Here is a 19,316-nt window from a genome sequence, read left to right as displayed (position 1 = left end):
TATAGTTGTTATTACCAGATCTGCATGAATACCTTTCTTCCTTATTCGGCAGAATCGCATGTTGGATCAGTGTCGTTGTGGTAGTTGTTGTCAATGAGGGCACAGCGCAGTAGGCCGAGTAAGGTGGTGGAGGACTATTGGCTGGATTGTCCGATCCTCCTTTCATAAGCTGACGAGTGTCGTTTTCTGTGGAAGTAGTGACGTTCGGATCTCCGCTCATACGAGAAGGAATTCGCGTTGAGCTAGACTCTGATGATGTCTCCTCCAGATCATGATAGCCATCCTTCCGGTGAGGTCCAGAATTGTTTAACTTTTGCTGCGCTGGTGAAGGCTGTCCGTGGTGCAGCTGCTGCTGCTGTTGCGAGCTTGCCAACGAACTGTGTGATTCGCTTAAAGCGGGTGATTCGACAGGACGACGGAACCGTTCCAGGTCGAAGGACGCTGTTGGAGTTTCCTGTTGCATCGGTCCTTGCGGCTGAACTTGCCGCGTGTAGTAAGCTGACACGGATGGAGGGAGATTATCTGAGATTGTTGCAATAGTTGGCGCGGTAGGAGCGCCAGCACGAGATGCAATCGAAACGGATGATGACGCCGGTTGACAGGGACACTGCGGAACAAAGAAAGAATCGAAGATCGAATCAGATCACAGCTAACGGCTTATTTTGGGTGTTACTATAAAAGTAATAGCGATTGTGCACCTCAGCGTTTCAATCCCTTTATACTTATCGTATTTCATTTTTGCTACCTTGTAATAATAATGTACTTATGGGTGCCCTATATTATTGACTCTAAAAACCTTTTTCAAAGTTTTAGTGAGTTAGAGGAACTCGTAAATACGCTCGTGAACATTATATAGCTGACTAATACACACAAATGTTCGTTACCATCTCAAGACAACACACATACGATATGCACTCTGTGATAGGTAAAAAGACCATGTAGCTACAAAAATATCTACAGGATTCATCTGTTTCCATGTTTTTTTTTGTGTTATTAGGTATATATTTGACGGGGTGTGGCAAATCTTTTTCGCATACGTGATTTGTGACATTCCTCATGAGCCGCCATCATCATCTCCATTAAGATTTTTACTGATCAGCCCAAATCCTTAGGAGAAAGGGAAGGAAAGATGAAGATGCCTTTCTTTCTTGTACATGAATGCGTTTCACGAAACCTGACTGCTGATTGATTCGACGACCACCATTGCTCGACAGTAGCAAAATTGCTGATTTTTGAGGCGCCGCAGACAACAACGTTGACAATAACAACCAATTTTTTCACGCAAACGACGAAATAAAGGAAGACGCATGAAGAAAGAGGTGGCACATCGTCAATGAAATCAGCGACGATGTCTGAGCCGGTGGGTCTCTAAGGCCAACCAAACGGGGCCCCCGCTACGCAACATTTTTGGGGAGTGAAAATGAATGTTTGTAAAAGGGCGCGGTAGTCCGTTTTATCCGTGTAACTTTCTACAAATTCAGCTCCTTGCTGCGAGGTTTATGGATATTTCATCGACTGGCAGAAACCAGCATTGAGGTTCTACATATGCATACGTTTCTTTATTTTTCATTGAGAAAATGCACCCGGATACATGTGACCATACATTCTCTGCGTTCAATATCCTATACGTATGCGTATAATAGACAAACAGAACTGTCGACGAAGTCGATGAAATATCGCAAAATCGTTGACGAGCTCACTTACTGTAGACACCCCCTTTTTCGGCATGTGAAGAACTGTTTCTGACTTCTTAACCTTTAATATAAGATAACGATAGGAGGCCAGCCCATCACCTTTTACGATTGGACTCTACGCGCGAGTGAGTGTGCATACGTATGATTTTTTTTTACCTACGTAGTTATGTAGCGTGCCTTTGATTATAATCTGTACTCATCTGTCGTTACGTACTCATGCGTATTCGCGTTTGGGGCCATTTACTGCATTGCTCTAGTTGCTACAATCCTGTAACCTCTATGCTGTAAACGGAGGCCTACGGCCGCTACAGAAACAGATCGTCGCTCGATTTCATGGTTGCACGTCGTTATTTTCTTGACACGTTCTTAGACTTTTGCTCTCTCTCTCTCCCTCCCTCACTTGCTGCTTCTCGTAGCCTTCTGTGACTGAATAGAGTCGACTAATAAACTGTGTTATTTACTACTCGTACACAAGGCTAGCAGCCAACAACTACTTGCTACAATAACAATTGTTACTAACGCTGCTCCTTCTGTAGTTGCTGCTGCGTTGACACATATTAAAATTGAAAAGGCGAACGCTCCTAATCTACACCCGCCTCCCAAACGCTCTAGAGCACATCGAAACGGCTTGTTAAAAAATATGTGCTTTGCTTGAATACATATTTTCTGTGCGCATATACTATATATTCTTTCCTATTAGGTTGTACTTCAACCCCGTAAGTCGTAGCTGACTGATATGTAGGATTTGGCTAAGCCGTTCCAGTTGGCTAAAATGACACCACAGCAATGCAGTATATTATTTTTAGTGTCATCTCTGGAGCTTCTTGGGGAGTAGATATCCGTTTTTGCATAGCAGGGTCAACGTCAGCGCCGATTTATCTGCATAATGTGCCGAATAGGAAGCTATCAGTAGTAAATGAATACTGACGTTCACCGATGGGCTACGATATGCACCGTCAAGGCAAGGCCAAGTAAAATGAGGTAAAGCAGTGCTGCGAGATCTCTCTAGCTGTCAACCTCTGCCGGTACATAGAATAATACAAAGTGGGTGCGCTGTTCCGCAGCAGCAGCGCCGACAATGACGACTAGCATGGCTCCGGTCTGACATCGATGTTGACTGTCTAACTCGCTTTCTTCTTGATACTCTGTTGATTCTCTGCTGTTCGGTCATAAGATGAAAGTACGCATGTATTATATAGTAGAATTGGTGTTTATTTCCTTACTACGTACCTATCTATACGCATTATGTAGACGAAGGAAAAGACATGACTAAGAGATAACGACAGTCTGTGTAGTTATGCCCCGTCGCCCAAGAAGCCATTTAAGTGAATGCCGTCCTTTTGAATTCATCTTATAATCATTCGTTCTTCTTGTGTCTATTTCTACTCGGCTCTGCTTTCTGGAGAAAAAGCAAAAACCATTTTATCGTTCCTATTCATATTGTCCTAGGTTGAACCGGCGCAGGTAGGCACTATGAGTCGACTACATTCTCTACAGTTATAGCCGTCGCGCAATCGCCGCTGTGACCGCGCCGCTGGCGTCTGCATCACTTTAGACCCATTTTCAACCTAACTTTTTGGTTCATGTTCCTCCTTTATGTGTCTCTTTCTTGGGCTGCTCTACAGCCTTCTATTCTAACCCATCGTTTTTCCTTATTTCAACTGTCCTGCTGCTGGTAGCGATGTTCCTTTCTGGTTGAAACCGATCCGTCTTTCTCTCGAACCTCTTCCTGTTGAATCGTTTTGGTCTACCGTTTAGTTCGCCGTTGCTGTGACGTTTAGAACACTCAAAGGTTCTTAACTCCAGGGTACTGTTGCTATTACCTCGACCTCGACTCGATAACGTCTTCTAAGTATTAATGCGCTTACCGCCAATAACAACACAATTCCATTTTTACTTCCCGGGCAGTGGTGCACTCCAAGCGACTGACAAGCAGACAATCAGACTAACTACTCCGACCACCTCAGCCATTGGAAGCGGCAGCCGAAAAAGCAAAGACAACCGCCCAAACGAGCGTCTCGGCACTGCCGCGCCTGCTGCCGCTGTCTCCTCCACTCCTCGAAAATGGAAAATGAGCCTCTTTCCTCAACATCAAATGGCCCTAACTGAAACAAAAGCAGGTTTCAAGCCTCGAAATGTACAGCCATATCAAGTCAGAGTTATGATCACCATCATCATCGTTATTCTACCTACACTACATGTATTTCGCCTCCGGCCAAATTTGGACTGGCGCAGTCTGGACGTATCAGCAGAATGCACGAAGGATCGCCGTACTGGCTCCACTACATAGTAGCAGTGCCTGTGGAAACTAAGCGCACAATCAGTAAACAAGAGAAGCAGACGAAGGGCGATGGTTGATTTTCATCGTCACCGTCGTCGTTCTCCTACTCCTCCTCCTCTTCCCTCTCCTTCTTCTCCAACTTCTCCTGGTAGATGATCTACTAGGTGATTGTCACCATTGACGAGGAGGAAGCGAGAATTGAAAAAGAAGAACATCTTGACACATCTCTCATTTCGCCTCCTTCACTCATACAGCTTTTGTCAGATGCACGCACGCACGCCGCGCGCTCGCAAACAACTCAGTCAGTTAATCACTCACTCATTTTCTCGTTTGGTCGCTCCATTGGGCGAACAGAGTTAGTACGGACAGTTGTAGTAGTAGTAGATCTCTAAATATAAGTCGAGCAAAGAGTAGTTGCCGGCGATATGGAGGCCCCAGAACAGGCCGACCAATTGCCGGCTTTCAGGCTGGATATCTATCCTAGGTAGACTACGACTGAGTATCTACGCGGTCGTTGTGGTGATGCACCTTGCTAACTATCGGCTCATACTTGCCGACCTAGTGTCAGTGAGTGAGACATTGAGAACAGGCTGCCTGTAGAACTGTGAGGCTGCGGACATGCATATGTGGTATTCAAATGGTGTCCGCAGTACAATGACTCGGAGCGATAGCCTGGTGAACACGGCCAGTCCTTTTCTCAAGGATGGTCACCAACCCGCTAAGATCTCTATTCTAGCCTTTTAGCCTTACGGGTCGCCGTAAGGCGACGTGAAGTGGATCGAAACTAGGGACAGGTTGACATGCACACACACATCCAGGCGGACAAGCAGGAAACGCGCTTTCTATTCGTTTCGCCTTTCTTTCTTTCTGCCTCCAAAATTAATGCCGTCTCATAACGACTCGATTTCGTCGTAGGCTTCTGCGTTTCGCCTCTGACTTTATCTATCCTGTTGTCCAACAAACTTCTCCAAGCCGCGTTCTGTTCATGCCCGCAGACAGCAACGGCCGACACAGTCAGTCTCTCGTTCAACTATTTACATACGGTCGTCTTTCTTTCTTTATCTACTTTTCTCTTACTTTCGTCCCGTACCTCAGCGCCGCAAAGTGACGATTCGTACAGACGATAAAAGCTTGCTAAGCGATCCGTTAAACTACCAATATCTGAAAAGCTGATTATAGGCTTTATGAGCTTCCAAAACTGATCCAATAAACGAAGGCCACGATAATACAAGTCTTACTCAAAGAAGGAGAACCAAAGCCTGAAGAGGAAGAAATCACTGTGCCGGCTGATGTTTGCGAAGACATGTTTAAACAGCGCCCATCCATTAGCACATGCATTACCATAGATATATACATATGTTTCATTATCAGCTTAAAACGGCTTACCTATTGGAGTTCATCGATGACAGACTACCTTACAAATAATTAGCTTACTAGTGATCTGACTAGCCCATTCTAGCATGATATTTCAATTAAAAGATGAAAAATGCCGTGTTTAGTATTTAAGATATTGAAAGCTTTGGTGTCACATGGCTCGTATATACGGATAATGTAGTGACGTTGCGCTGAGGCCAGTGATACAAGCCTATAGTTAATAGCTATAATTATTGTTGTTCTCATTATTACACTTCTAACTACTTCAACAAAGCATCCACAAGCACAGCCAGACGCCGCTGTGAAGATAGTTAATACAATGTATATCAACGAAAGGTTAACTTATTCAAAAGAATTAAGATTCTTCTGGAAACACCTACCGTGAAAAATCCTTTAGTAATATTTCTTTGCTTTTTCTAACTTCTTTTATTGTTAAACGGATTTCTGTGCGCGACAAATAGAGCGAAGTTCTTTTATGGCGTGGCCGGCTGACCAGGTCGCAAACTAGTTGTCCCGAGTTGTAGAGCATTCAACACTACCGGACGTTTGTTCAATGGTCCAATGCCTAGGCAACAATCGCCTAAATAGAACACTATTTGAGTAACACGGCTTTTACAGAGCTCTTAATCGCTTGCTATGGTGTGGCGTAGTAGCTATCTGCTGCTGGCGTCCTGGCTAATGGCTGTTTGGCCAAGCAGATCCATTCTTTGTTGTTCGAACGGTGACGCGGGCACGAAGATCTGCAAAGAACTGTTAACTGTCCAACTGCATTGGCTACCCTGTGTTATGTGTTCTTTGTCAAGATCGAAATTGGCTGGAATGAAGAGCTACCTGAACGCAAGCTATTTCAAGGGCGGTACCATATTGTCGACAGTTCTGCTCGACCACGGGCATATATATATACATATGGACAATATGAAAACCTTTCCACAAGAGTAACACGAGATCTCTGTGCATCGTTGGTTTATCTTTTAAAAGAAAGTCTCACACAAACTATTATTTGTCAATCCTTTAGTGTATATATATATATATATATATATATGTATGTTGAAAAAGCTACTATCGTTGACGGTAAATTGTGTTGCACGTTTCAGTTGATAATTTTGTCCTTCCTTGAACACGGTTTATCAAATCAGTTTTTTATATTTTTTATTAATTGCTGACGAATGCAGATAAATATGAGAATAAAGTTTAGATGAAACTCGCACGCGCTGTTTTAAGGTTTCTGCTACTGTTTTTTTTATTTAAAGGGTAATATGAGGGAAAAATGCAGGTTTTTCATTTGACAGGGCCGATTCTTCTTCGAAGCGTCCAGGAAATTGTGAGAAAGTAGTAACCACTGTGTTTTCAACGTTTTGTCACGGCCGAAGGGCGCCAGTAATGTAAACGTGTAGAATAGATCGGACTGTTGAATGAAAAAAAAAGAATCAAAAAAACTTACATAATTCTGACACTGTGCGTAGGCGTTTGTTAGAAACAGAGAGATTAAAAGAATAGCTTCAGTTTAACCAAGTCCTTATTATCTAGTCAACGTAACAAATTAGTGTAGAAGTGTAGTTGATTTTCATATTGAGAACGATAGAAAAAGCGTCTCAAGATAAAATCAAAGTATGATTGCGAGAATAGACGAAGAATGCGGCAACAAAAATCATAAACGATTGGAGGTATACATTTCAATAATGTGAATCAGCGAAAAGCGTGTGCGATGCAATAACCCTTCGTCACATATTGGCCTGGCTGGGTATCTGCAGATGTGGACGCATCAACAAATTACTGTGTATACCCCACGTGATAGCCACTCGGTTGAATAAACGTTACAGTATCGGGCCTTTCTAATATTCGCGCACATTGTTCGATTGCATAATAGTTTATTTAGATTTTTGCTAGTTATTATTGTTGCCGCTTTTTCAACGGCACCAATTAATTAACTGTTGTCATTTTAAAAGCGGTTTAAATGTTGTTATTGATTGACGTGTTATGGCAACCACGCTAAAAACTCGGACGAGATGTAATGTTTGCCTATGCGCAGTTAGAAGAATGAGATAGAAATTCCGAATCTACCAATTCATGAGACACGATCTTATATTTTGATAAAGGTTTCTAATCATAGACTTATTTGGATATCTATAATAAGTGACGAAAACGATATTTTCGCTGCTTGTTTACATGCGTAATACCTTTACATACAACGCCCAAATTAATTTCAAAAATATCAAAAGCAGCACGAACAGCTATTCCCGATCAAGGGTAATGCGCAGTCGAAATTTCCAATCGAGCTCTCGCACGCTCTCCTCTTAAAAACACGACATCCCCATGCATCCACTGTACCTTTTTAGCGGTGGGTGTTCAACGAGCGTTTTAATAGCAGGGATATACTTTGCCTCGCTTTTGCCGTTATCGTTGATGTGGGTACTGTCGTGCTAACCGTCGGTTGGGAGGGCACTGGCGCCGTTTTCCCAGATGGTGTGACCCTACGATTCTTAGCCATCAGCCACCCGCCTGTGGCGTTTCATATAACCTCGCCCCATCCTCACTACCACCCTTATAAGTTTCCTATACGCTCCCATCAACCCTGTAAAGCCAGTAGATGAGAGCGCACGGGGTGATGCCAGCATGGAGGCTGGGTCGAGTGGCACCCGCTGTAAAAAAAATGCTTTGAATTCTTATTCAATTCAACTCAACTGTTTTTAGTTTGTATGCTGTAGTTTTTAGTACATATGCGGCGACAGTAGCGCCAGCCGATGTAGTGATGACTATGATTGTGATGATGACGGTGGTCATGTCTGCGGGCAACAAGAGCAGCGTCGTTCGCCTTCTATCCCCAATCTAGTCCAGCAAGGTGTATTAATGGCACGCATTCCCTTTTTCACTTCCCAGCAGAACTAAACTCTGAGTCTGTGTTATGCTCTCCAGCCATCTTACTCATCGAATCGTTCTCGCTCGTTATGTTGTCTGTGTTGCCGCTGTTAAGCCCATTGCCAAGAAATCGTAAGCTATCATAAGACAACCCGTATAGCAGTCGTACTGCTGCTACCAAGCATCGGCACATAAAAGCAGATACAGGCCGAGAGACGTGAGCGGGGTGTCCTCAAGGTGTCGCCTCACCTCCTTCACATCGAACCTGATTAAGCCTCCAGAGACGCCTGGGAACTCATTATTCAGCTACGATAAGTAGCACTGAATGTTAAGCGTCGATGTAGCTTGTGGCAGATACACATAATACTGCGCGATTGGATTCTAGTTCATATGATTTTTGTCCATCATCTGACGACGTTAAGAGGTGCTAGCAGTTAGTGGCTTAAAGCTTCTACGTATGAAATAGCGTCCGCTGAAAATAATGACAGGCATATAAATATTTTTCGTTTGCGTTGATTAAAAATGTCATATAAATCAATTATATAATTTACCACCACTTTGTAATTACTTTTATAACATCGGGCGAAAAATACGTGGATCATATACGAGATCACGTATTTTAAAAATAGGTCAATGTGTCTGTACATAGGACAGTCATTATACAATTAAATGCTTCCCCCATCGTATTCTTTCTGCTGCATCATGGAAACGAGGCTCAGCAACTCCTATGAGACGTTGTCAGGTTTTTTGCATGTCTACCAGCCTTTGTGTGCGTAGTTCGCTATTTGTTGTTCTCACCGGGAGGTAAAGAAGGGGGGCGAGGACCAAAAGAAAAGATGAGACACAGTAGCCGAAACAGGCGGCCAACACCGTGATGAAGAAATAGACGGGCGGATGGCATATGGGGGTGTGTATGGGGGAATAGAGACAAAAGAGAAAGAAGTTGGTGTTCAGAGAAGAGTCGTGTGACGGTTGGTGGAAAGAAATAGAAAGAAGAACGTTTTGCCTACTTGTGCCACCGCCTCCCGTGCTGATATTACTAAACGTGTGAAATCAGCTTTTGTCCTCATTTGAGAAGATAGGGACGCTTTTCTTTAATAAAAATATAGAAGATGTCTATATACACAGCCCGACCGTCTGAGGGCGATGTGATCTCTGGCTTATGATAATGCTGATGATTTTTCTGTTGCCCTATTGGTAATAAACGGTGTGACGGTATCGTGCTGGCCAGCCGAATCGCCTCGATCCATTATATTACACATGGATGGAAACATATAAATATATATGGGTGGTTGTCGCATATTCTACGAACCTTGTGTTTTTTGTAGCTTGAGAAACTACAGCGTGCACGACCATAGCAACTGACAGCGACTCTACTCACCAACATGAATTCATTTGTTGATAAAACAAAGACATACAAATAGAGCGTATTAGAGAGAAACTGAGCGTACACACACAATCACAATATAATGCGTATACAAATATATATATATATATATATATATATATATATATATATACGTAAGAGATTAGGGCTAGACAATGTTTATACCGCTGAGCGAAAAAAGTCGAAGATGAAAATCCTTGACACTGACCAATTATTGTGCATAAACCTGATGAGCTAACCGCAACGCAGAAAAGTGTCTCAATTCTAGACATGTACTTTCCATTTGAACCTAAGCCTTTCTTATACAGTTAATACTTTCTTAGAGGTAATATTCTATGATTTTGTGTATATGTGACAGTAAATATATAATAGGTTTACTACGGCACCAATGGTCTCCAATATATAACAAGCGAAACGACAGATGCCAGGATGCTTCCATTTAAATTGCAGCCACATACAGTTTCTTTGGTTTACTGCATTACTACTCAGATTAAGATCATTATTTTTCATAAAGAAACATAATGGGCACCAAGGTATCAGGCTTTACACAGCATACTTTCTAAAAAGCACGATTTGATAGTTACATCTCAATTACACTATGTGACTGACCAACTTGAAAAAATAAACATATCATTATTACTCTGCAATTTTTTTTTATAGATTATTACTGTTGCCTGTAATCAACAGTGAACAACTCTACGCAACCACTATTTATTGTGCGGTACGCGTAAATGGGTCCAATAATGAGTTACAGCCTGCTGTTAAATTGTTAAGTAAAATAATGGCGACATCGTTATACTATTCATGACCCAAACGGTCCTCTCACTTAATTAAATGTTTTATGAGTGGTACACGCTGAGAATACGTGTAGACAACTTTTGTGGTAAGTGTACAGTTTTATATTATAGATTATGAATGAAACGGAATGTGAATAGGACCCTAATGCGAGATGACTTCTACAAAAATGAGAACAGTGTTCTCAGGGTAGTATTGGCAGTGGAATTTATTGACCGTCAACAATTTGTAATCTGGCCTTGTGACCACAGCTTGATCACCAAATGTCTTCACTCAAGACTGCCATGCAGAAACGGCCTCCCTGAAATATCGGAATCGATTTGTACCGTGGAACTTTCATAACTGCTGTTGCGCACTATAGATTAAACATAAGTGGGTAATCTCGGACTCAATTCGCTGTGAATCTCGCGCTTCAAACGGAATCATGAGATAAGCATGCGAATGACGTTGTTCAGACGCTTAGTCGCCAAGATTAAGGCTGTGTTTTACCCTTATAGTAAACATAGAGATGCACATGCATGCACACTCGCACAGTTGTACGCGCCTCCATCTAATAAACAAGTTCTTCTCTGCGAACTGGGCTGGGATAGCTACATCTCTATCTAGAGTGAACATAGCACAGTTTAATCGTTAGCAGTCGTGGTCCATTGAACGATTGCGCCCGTTTTCTAATATACGTTGATGTAACAGATCTAGCCATCATAAAACGTCCCGTCTTCATCCAATGCTCCCTTCCCTTTTTCTCTTTGCTGCTCTACCATGTAATCAACAAAATAAATGCGTATCGCATCACATCAGCAGCACTGACCTACAGAGCCTTTTCTGGATTCCGATATGCTTGAGATATCGGACATCTTTGATAATGTCTACATACCCCTTACATTCATTCTATAAGAAAAATTACAAAGAGAAATGTATGGGACACCAGACTAGCAGCAGTGTTACAGTATTTTCCCATCTTAGAGAAATGCCTATGCAGAAGAAAAGTGTGTTAGCCGGAGAGATATAAATGCTTCAGTTAGGCATGAATGCAATCGTATTGGATATTTCTTAATATTCAAGAGCAGAAGCTTACATGTGGCTCGCATCGGAATCTTCAGCAGAGCTTTGCTTGCGAAAGTAACACATGCGCACAAAGGTGTAGAGAAAGCTCAACAACTTCTAGCTATGGCCCATCATGTCAAGACGTACCAGCGTCTGCGGCAGCACTAATCTAGTCGCTCTCACGCTACAGCTAGTAGCGGTAACAGTAAGCGCAGCAATGGTACAACTTATCCAGAATCTTATCTATCTTGCAAACCCGCCGGTCGCTTGCCTGTCTGCACGACGTCGTCGTCATTTCTGTGTGCCTGTCTGTACTATGCCGGCAGGGCAGCCTGTTTGCTACCAGTCATTGTGGCAGGCAATTTTCAGCATCTTCCTACACCGCCCTCTAGCCACCTTGACTGCGCTGAATGGGCCATGTGTCTATCTCAAGTTCTGTCTGCGAGTAAGTGTGTGTCCGTGTAGTTCAGCACCACCAGTTCGTCTTCTGTAGCTCTGCTGTCCATCCTTTTGTTCATATCCGCTCTACCACTACAGCTACTATCACCATCCGCACTACTACTGCTGCTGCCATCGCGCTACCCCCAAAATGCTCTGTCCCAGGCGAAGAAAACGATGATAAAGAGGAAGCAAACAAAAGCTGCTTCGAGAGCACCAGCATGGCAACCAACCAGTCAGGCAACCAGCTAGCCAGCCGGCTAGCGAATGTCGTTGTTGTCATTTTCGTCGTCGTCACTGGCGATGCAGTTCGCAATCACCAGATGTTCACCAACCAACTGGCCAAAGTGAACTGAAACAGCAGCCACCTCAAACCCATCAAAGAACAGCAAGCCCCGGTTGGGCTGCCAATGCCGCCTGCCGCCCCCAGCTACCAACATTCCTTTACAGCAAACGCATCAGTTGTAGTCGTAGTAGCGGTAGCAACAGCGAGTAGCCTGCTGCCGCTGTCGAGTACAACGAGATTCTGGCTCGTTGCTGTCCGTTTGCTTGCTTGGCTAGGCCTGACCGATGGGCCGATCGACCGCTTCCTGGCCTCCCCTGCCCTGCCTCTTTAACGTAGTAGAATAAGATGAAAAGAAAAAAGCTCACAAGATGACGATCCTTAGACATACATACACAAACACAAAAGAACACACCTATGCATATGTATAATGCGTATACATGCATACGTATGCGTACACACATACAAATACACGTTGTGTATAAAGAGTTTAGCATCCAGTTGCATACCTATTGAGTATAGCCGACCAGATTGAGTTAACTCAAGCCAAAAAAAGCTAAAAACCTACGCTTGTACTACAGCTAGGCAGCTAAACACTTATATACAACACTGGCTGTATGACTAAAACGTGTTAGGAAAACACACATGTTGCCGATCAATTCGAGCCAGTCCAGGACCTGTTTTCATCACCTACGACAATCTATAATTACTTCGCAGGCATATACGGTGCATGCTATCAAACAAGCTATCAGACGGATCTTAGGAGGCCTAAGCTGTAAAAGAAGCCTGCAACTAGGAAATCCCCTCATCGTGCGCTCACCCACGAAATGTGGCGAAGTAGGGAACGGACAGAGGGGTGTTCAAGGAAGAAAGAGGGAGAAAAACTACAGAGTAGGAGGTTTTTCATGTTGAAGTGCCGAAGTTAGCAAGTGTCATCGTCCTTATTGCTGTTGTTGTTGTTGTTGTCATCAGCTGTAGGCCGGGATCTGCTATTTTCGAGCAGCGGTTAAAACTTTTGCGCCGCTGCGACTTCGACTCGATACGATGGATAGACGATAAGACAGCGGAAACGGAGGCGGATCTGCGGGACCTGCCGGCTGCCTAGTAAAATGCCCAATATTAGATACTAGTTCCCATTTGCTCACTGGTAGTTACGCATATGGCCAACAAACGTTCATGTTTCGGCCTGATTGCACGCGATTCACCAGTATCATTGAACACCTCACGGAACCGTTCTCGCTGAGGCTGCCACCCTAGCCTTGTCGTTCTACGACGCCACCGTCATCAATATATTCCGTTCATGTCTCTAAAGCTATGATCCGGGCTAAAGCCATAGATTCCGTTTAAGGCTCCCATGCGTCCAAAGGTGATTCATGACTGGTTAGGGCACATTGGTTAAGGCAATGATAGCATCGACGCTATTGCGTCGCTGCATTTCATTGCCGCATGGTACATACAACTCTTACGGTTTTTCAGATTGAATATGCAATAGTGAGTGAACTATGCTGCCCTATGGCTCCTTACGTGCAAGTTTACATTTGGTGTTGCTATGGTATTAAAATTTCGTAGACATATATGGCGAGCGACCGCTGGCTAATCGCGAGAATACTGAACTTCCCACAGGTCAACCAATTCAAAATCGAACGTGAAAAACCAACGACATTCTATTGAATTCGAGCTGGCCATATCCACGCATTCGTATATCCGTTTTTCTGACCCTCTGATAAAAAAATCGACTCCCCCGCATTAAGGAATGCATGCATACATACATAAAATATACGGATGTATGTAACTTCATCTTTCAGCAGTCCTCCTCCAACGACAGTACTAACAGAACTAATAAGTGGTAGGATCTAATTCTAAAACATACCTAAATATATTGTTCTAACATTAATGTAAATTATTTACGATGATGATGGTTAGATGCAGACTGCGCAGATCGTACTCTCTCGGAAAACACTGGAATCCCTATGCTTCCTTCTACATTTGTAATGCACATAACAACGTTACGCGTTGGCATTTTATCTATTCGTAGTGCTGCTACTGCTAGAGGCAATTTGGCAGTTTTGAAGCCAATTAGCATGAATAGTAACGAAGCAAAAGAAGCCGTAGATTGTTAGCGATATAGTGAGTAAATGATATAAAGAGACTCTGTCCAAATGTAATGATCTCACAGACGCCCCGTGCCTCCTTTGACAACAACAACGGCCACGACGAAGACGGCCTTGTGAGAAGAAAACCTCATTTTTTTGAGCGAATTGCATCGCAGGCGGCAGCAGCAACCACAGTAGCAAGTAGAGAGCACGTATGTACACCAGTTGGTACTATGGATAGTCAGACCCGGATCGGCTATTCGGGTCAACCAGTATCGCGGTCGGTCGACTTAAGCCCGCACATCCTTAGTCTCACAGGTATTGCAATAAGCAATCGACTTCATTGTAAGCCGATGTAGCCATATCGTGAGAAGCAGCAACAAACGAGCCCCCCACTCCTGTCCTTCTCTTCTTTTACATTCAAGTCGTTGGTAGATCTGATCTCAGGCCAGCGGCCTAAATCCAGTACATAACTGGTACTGCTGCTACTACTAGTACTGGGCGTACGAGAGCAAGTTTGCTAGAACTAACGTACTGTGTTCCTCTATAATGTACTCCATAGCTGAGGTACGGAACGAGCCAGCGAACGCAAGTAAGCAAAAGGAAGGCATCGTCGAGTGAGAAGCGTCAAGTAGCGTAGCCTAGACAACCTGCTCCTTAAGATGGGGCCCCGGCTAAATCGGCTGAATGTATGGGTTTTTTTCCTTTGATTCGGATGGTATTTCGGAGCAGGTTGAACTCGGCAGGACAGCGAGGCTCCGAATCCTCTGCCTCGCTCCATTGGCCTGCCCTCTCCAACTAAAGCAACTAACACCACTACGTACTATGGACGATATAGCGGTCAAAGGAAATATCGGAGCAGAAGCAGATGACGCCGATAGTAATAATACGGGGCCGTAAACGAAGATCATTGTAGTCGGCACTATGACCAGAGTAAATGTTATAAACGTGCGCCTGGCGTAGAGGTTCTCTTAGAGTATCCACCTCAACCTTGTAGATTACACATAGAATGCTCTCTTCGATCCTTGCATAACAACAGCGCGATGCCTAGCACGGGTACGCAGGACCATAAGCACTCGTTATAGCTGTGTCATCCTTCAGATTTTTGTAATTATGGTCGAGTTTAAAAAAGTAACAGAACGTGAGGGTAACTATGTGAATTTGACGATGATCTCAAAGAACACCTTCAAGGCTATCCGGTAAAATAGGCGTCGTGAAACATCAGGTTACAATAGGACCGCAGTATCGTTGCTAAGTGCTTGATTTCTAATGACGCCCCTTGTAGATATCATTGGTTAAAGATGTTGAAAATTTTTACCGGAACGACGAAACAAAAAAGAGCCGTGAACATATATTCTTCACAATGAATCTTGCTTCATTTTAGTTTTGCCACTTGCACGTTCAACTTTTTCACACGTTGCCCCTGCAGCGGCTATTGTGCATGTGTGTTGGGTTTTGCAAAATCTAAGGAGCACCAATGTCGATAAGCGTTCGCGTTCTACATTCATATCTGTGCCTGCGATTCATTCTTACCATTGACTTGCCCCCTTGCTTTCGGCTGCTAGAATGAGGGTTCTGCTGCTGCTGCCAAACGTAACAGATACATCTGTAACAACAGGCACGTGTAGCATGCATGTATATAGGTAAGCGTTGGAGCTAACGACGCTCTTTGGTACTACGAATGTAACCGAGGTGGTAGAAAAAAACTTACGATGTTCTGTTCCCTATCTGTCAATACCGCCAGTTTATTTGGAGCTTCCTTGCAAATTGACGGTCTTTGATCAAGTCATGATCACTAGACCTTCACAAATGAACATGCTTTCATTATATTCAATTCAGCCAGTAAGACGCTTAAAGAAAACAGCCAGCCAGTAAGAAAGCAAGTACAAAACAACGAAAGCAAGTTATTTCAAGCCTTCTATTTATCACTTTATATATTTATATATGTATACTATGTGCTTTTTAAAAAGCACATATATAACACACCTGTGTTGTGTGTTTGAAGTATGCACAAGCAGCATCGCTTGTATTCCTGATGCGTCTCCCGCATATTCGCGTCAGGAGCTCTTTAACGGACTACTACTTAGTTGTCAATGAAGCTTCGCTGTAACGCAAGGGATGCCAGCGCTTTTGGAAAAACTCGACGGACACGAATCGCAAGGGATAACGCACTGCCCTTAACAACGATCTGTTGTAAGGCCAAATGACCGCGTGACTTAACGTCCGCGTGCTCGATGAAAGAAGATTTCAGACAGGGCTTCATCATCGTCGCAGCTACTCCTCTTCAAACCGTGTTATTTCACCTTAGTACCATCAGCGGGTGAGCTTGCCGCGTCTTTTATCCAAAGATCTGCTTCGAAAGATTTGATTTAAGTGTCAAGTCAGCGTATGTGAGCGTCTTGACACTCAACGCTTACTGTTTATCGGTGCTGTTTGTAGAACGGTACCAGTCAGTCTGTCTACACTATGTCAGCAGCAGGCGGTGGGGATCAAACTACTTTAACTGAAGTTTAACAAAGTAATGTTACAACAGTGGCGAAACGAAACCCCTTATAGACCGTTTCGCTAGCACACAGTTGTAGACAACTAGTCAATCTTTTTACGTTTCATTATAAAGTCTTCACACTGACGCCTACATTGCGCTCAATGCGCCGGTTGACATCTGCTAAGTACTTGATCTCGGCTATTTATCTAACGCATAATTTTGTTGAAAAGTCGGCTTCTATACATATATACCTATTGGAGGTCTTTTTGTCCAAAAATGAAGGACAGAAAAAGAAGATCTCTCTGTGCGTTGAAAAAACAGGTGAAATAAAAAAAAAAGTGCATAAAGAGGAAGTTAAATTGGTATAGTCTGGTCTGTATTTGAACTTGAATAGGTAATTGGGTCATAGGAGCGGTTTTGTACAGCAGAGTCATTTTAACGGTAACATTTCACCCCATTAGTCACGATTTATATTTGTTAAATGAAATCTCAGGATTGTCCTCAACAAACTGTTACATACATTACCCTATATATAAACTTTTCTAGTAATGGCTAACAGTTGGTAACAGTAGGTTATCTATTTTTTAATTTAATAATTCAGCAAACGTTAGCTACCGTTGCAGACCTATAGAATAACAGAGAATTAGAAATATTTCAGAATATTCCAAAGAAATAAGTTGACTCACTTGTAGCGAATAACAGACATGGTGGGGCCGAGCGGATGTTTGCCTGCCAACAATACACCGCGATGGTTTTATGTCAATGCCACGGTAAAAGTCATCCAGAGCGTTACCGCCTTTATCTAGGAATAAAGCATGCCCTAAAGAGCTTCTTTTTGCCATTGTGGACCATCTTGTGGTACTTCGGCCTTGCGCACCGAGAGTGCTACCCCTAGTGACTCCGACGTGGGCGGAGGTAGCAGTGTCACTTGACACGCCATAGACCCCAAATATGGTGCCTGCAGTCACCGAGCGGCCGAGAGTTTGGGTTCCCGAACGGCGTCCTCCTTGGTCAGTTGATCGGAGCCGATTTTCAATTTCTGTGTACTCCGTTAAGCCCGGAGCTACGGGAGTACAGCCTGGGGGCATACATCCTGTGGCCTGAGGGTATAGTGGTTGAACATGGATATTTTCGTTGTACGGAGGCACCCTTGGAAGGGAGTCAGCGCATCGTGGTCGTGAGAAGTTAAAGTTGTTCAAAGTTGTCATTCTGACACCAGTTGCTTATCAACAACACTTTCACTTTTAACCGACGGAATGTTTGTGTGTGTGTGTGTGTGTATGTGTGTGTGTGTGTGTGCCTATGTTAGAGAAAAATCCTGTTGAAGTGTAATCCTTTGTTGAAGCGTGTCTTTCTCGAGCAGTTTGCACTGTCACTATCCACCAGTCAGTGTCAGCACGGTTAGGATTGTTCAACAATTAGCAGTCTGGCATACATCTATTGGTGACATTGCCCACGGGATACAGGCTAGTAGTTGGCTGTTCAACATCTTTGTTAGGCGTTGGTTCGAGTCTTCCTGTGGTCGCACGTCCACTTTCAACGGGCTCCTGTTGATCACTAGTGATCGGCTACCGATCCAATCCCCCGCTACTAGGCAGCCAAGCAGGCCGACAACAGGCTCCCGGTACCCACCGCCTCTACTACCGCTCTCCACTGGCGCTGTGATCGCATCTTGTCGGGTCGTGTAGGCCGCAAGTTGTAAATGGTAGGCAGCAACACCAACGCCCGACACCCTGCCGCGGCCGGATGGCGGGTTTCTGTTCTTTAGCTCCTACTTCTGCATACACACAGAATGCAGTATATGTATATATACTACGTGCTACATATAGACAGATTTAGTCTCCAATTCAAGCCTACTTTTCTATGACTGACTCCCGTTGTCGATAAAGCATCATTGCACCAAACATTTAGATACGGCCTGTGCCTTTGTCTAAAGGGCCAAGGACGAATGTACATAGTTCAAAAGTTACTGAGATTAAAAGTTTCGTTTTAGGTAAAATGTACATAGATGGAATACTCCTCTTAAATATTGGCACCAAAGATATTTTAAGTGTAGTACTTTGAGACGGCTACAAGGGTAATTAGTATATACATATATATACACGTAAGTAAACGGCATACGTTCTAATTCTGATTAGTACTGGTATCGTGTATCGTATTGTTTACATAACATTTAATTGCGTTTATAAGTAGTACTACGTCGTATACGATTTACAAAAAAAAAAAAAAAAAATTTGTTTGATTTAATTTGGGTAGTCAATAAATATGCGCAGAATGCATTCGGCTCAAGTTTGATTGGTATAATTTTTCATTATACAGAATTTACACCACGAAGTGTCGCTATTTCATTATGAATCCACCCAATTAATTCCTTAATTACTGGTGTTGATTGTGCGAATTGTTTCTGTTCTACTTATTTACTTTGGTCGAATTAAAATTGAATATCCCACAGTGAAAACGGGGTTCCGGTCACCACCATGGGGCAACTGCAGCGTCATCGTTAAACACCCCGCCCCGGTTTTTTCCGTATTGCTATTACTGTCGTTAGCACGATCTTTGGCAGCATAGCCTACCGTTCCTCTGTGA

The 19,316-nt window shown here is 43.4% G+C and overlaps 1 protein-coding gene across 3 annotated transcripts in view; it reads right to left on the bottom strand.

Moving 5' to 3' along the window:
* Positions 1–19,316, bottom strand: part of LOC111245734 (uncharacterized) — a 61,757-nt gene that overhangs the window by 2,133 nt on the left and 40,308 nt on the right. For 2 of the 3 annotated variants that reach the window (XM_022794443.2, XM_022794444.2), the window contains exons 1-2: positions 17,417–18,290; positions 33–607 (exon numbers count right to left, since the gene is read on the bottom strand). In XM_022794443.2, coding sequence (XP_022650178.1) covers positions 33–607; positions 17,417–17,938 — 1,097 coding nt within the window. In that variant the 5' untranslated portion in view covers positions 17,939–18,290. Of the gene's footprint in view, positions 1–32; positions 608–17,416; positions 18,291–19,316 lie in introns of those variants that run through there. The other variant, XM_022794445.2, reaches the window with a different exon arrangement.

Source organism: Varroa destructor, unplaced genomic scaffold (genome assembly GCF_002443255.2).
Source record: "Varroa destructor unplaced genomic scaffold, Vdes_3.0 BEIS01000002.1, whole genome shotgun sequence".
Lineage (NCBI taxonomy): Eukaryota > Metazoa > Arthropoda > Arachnida > Mesostigmata > Varroidae > Varroa > Varroa destructor.
This window is presented reverse-complemented; position numbering and strand designations above follow the sequence as displayed.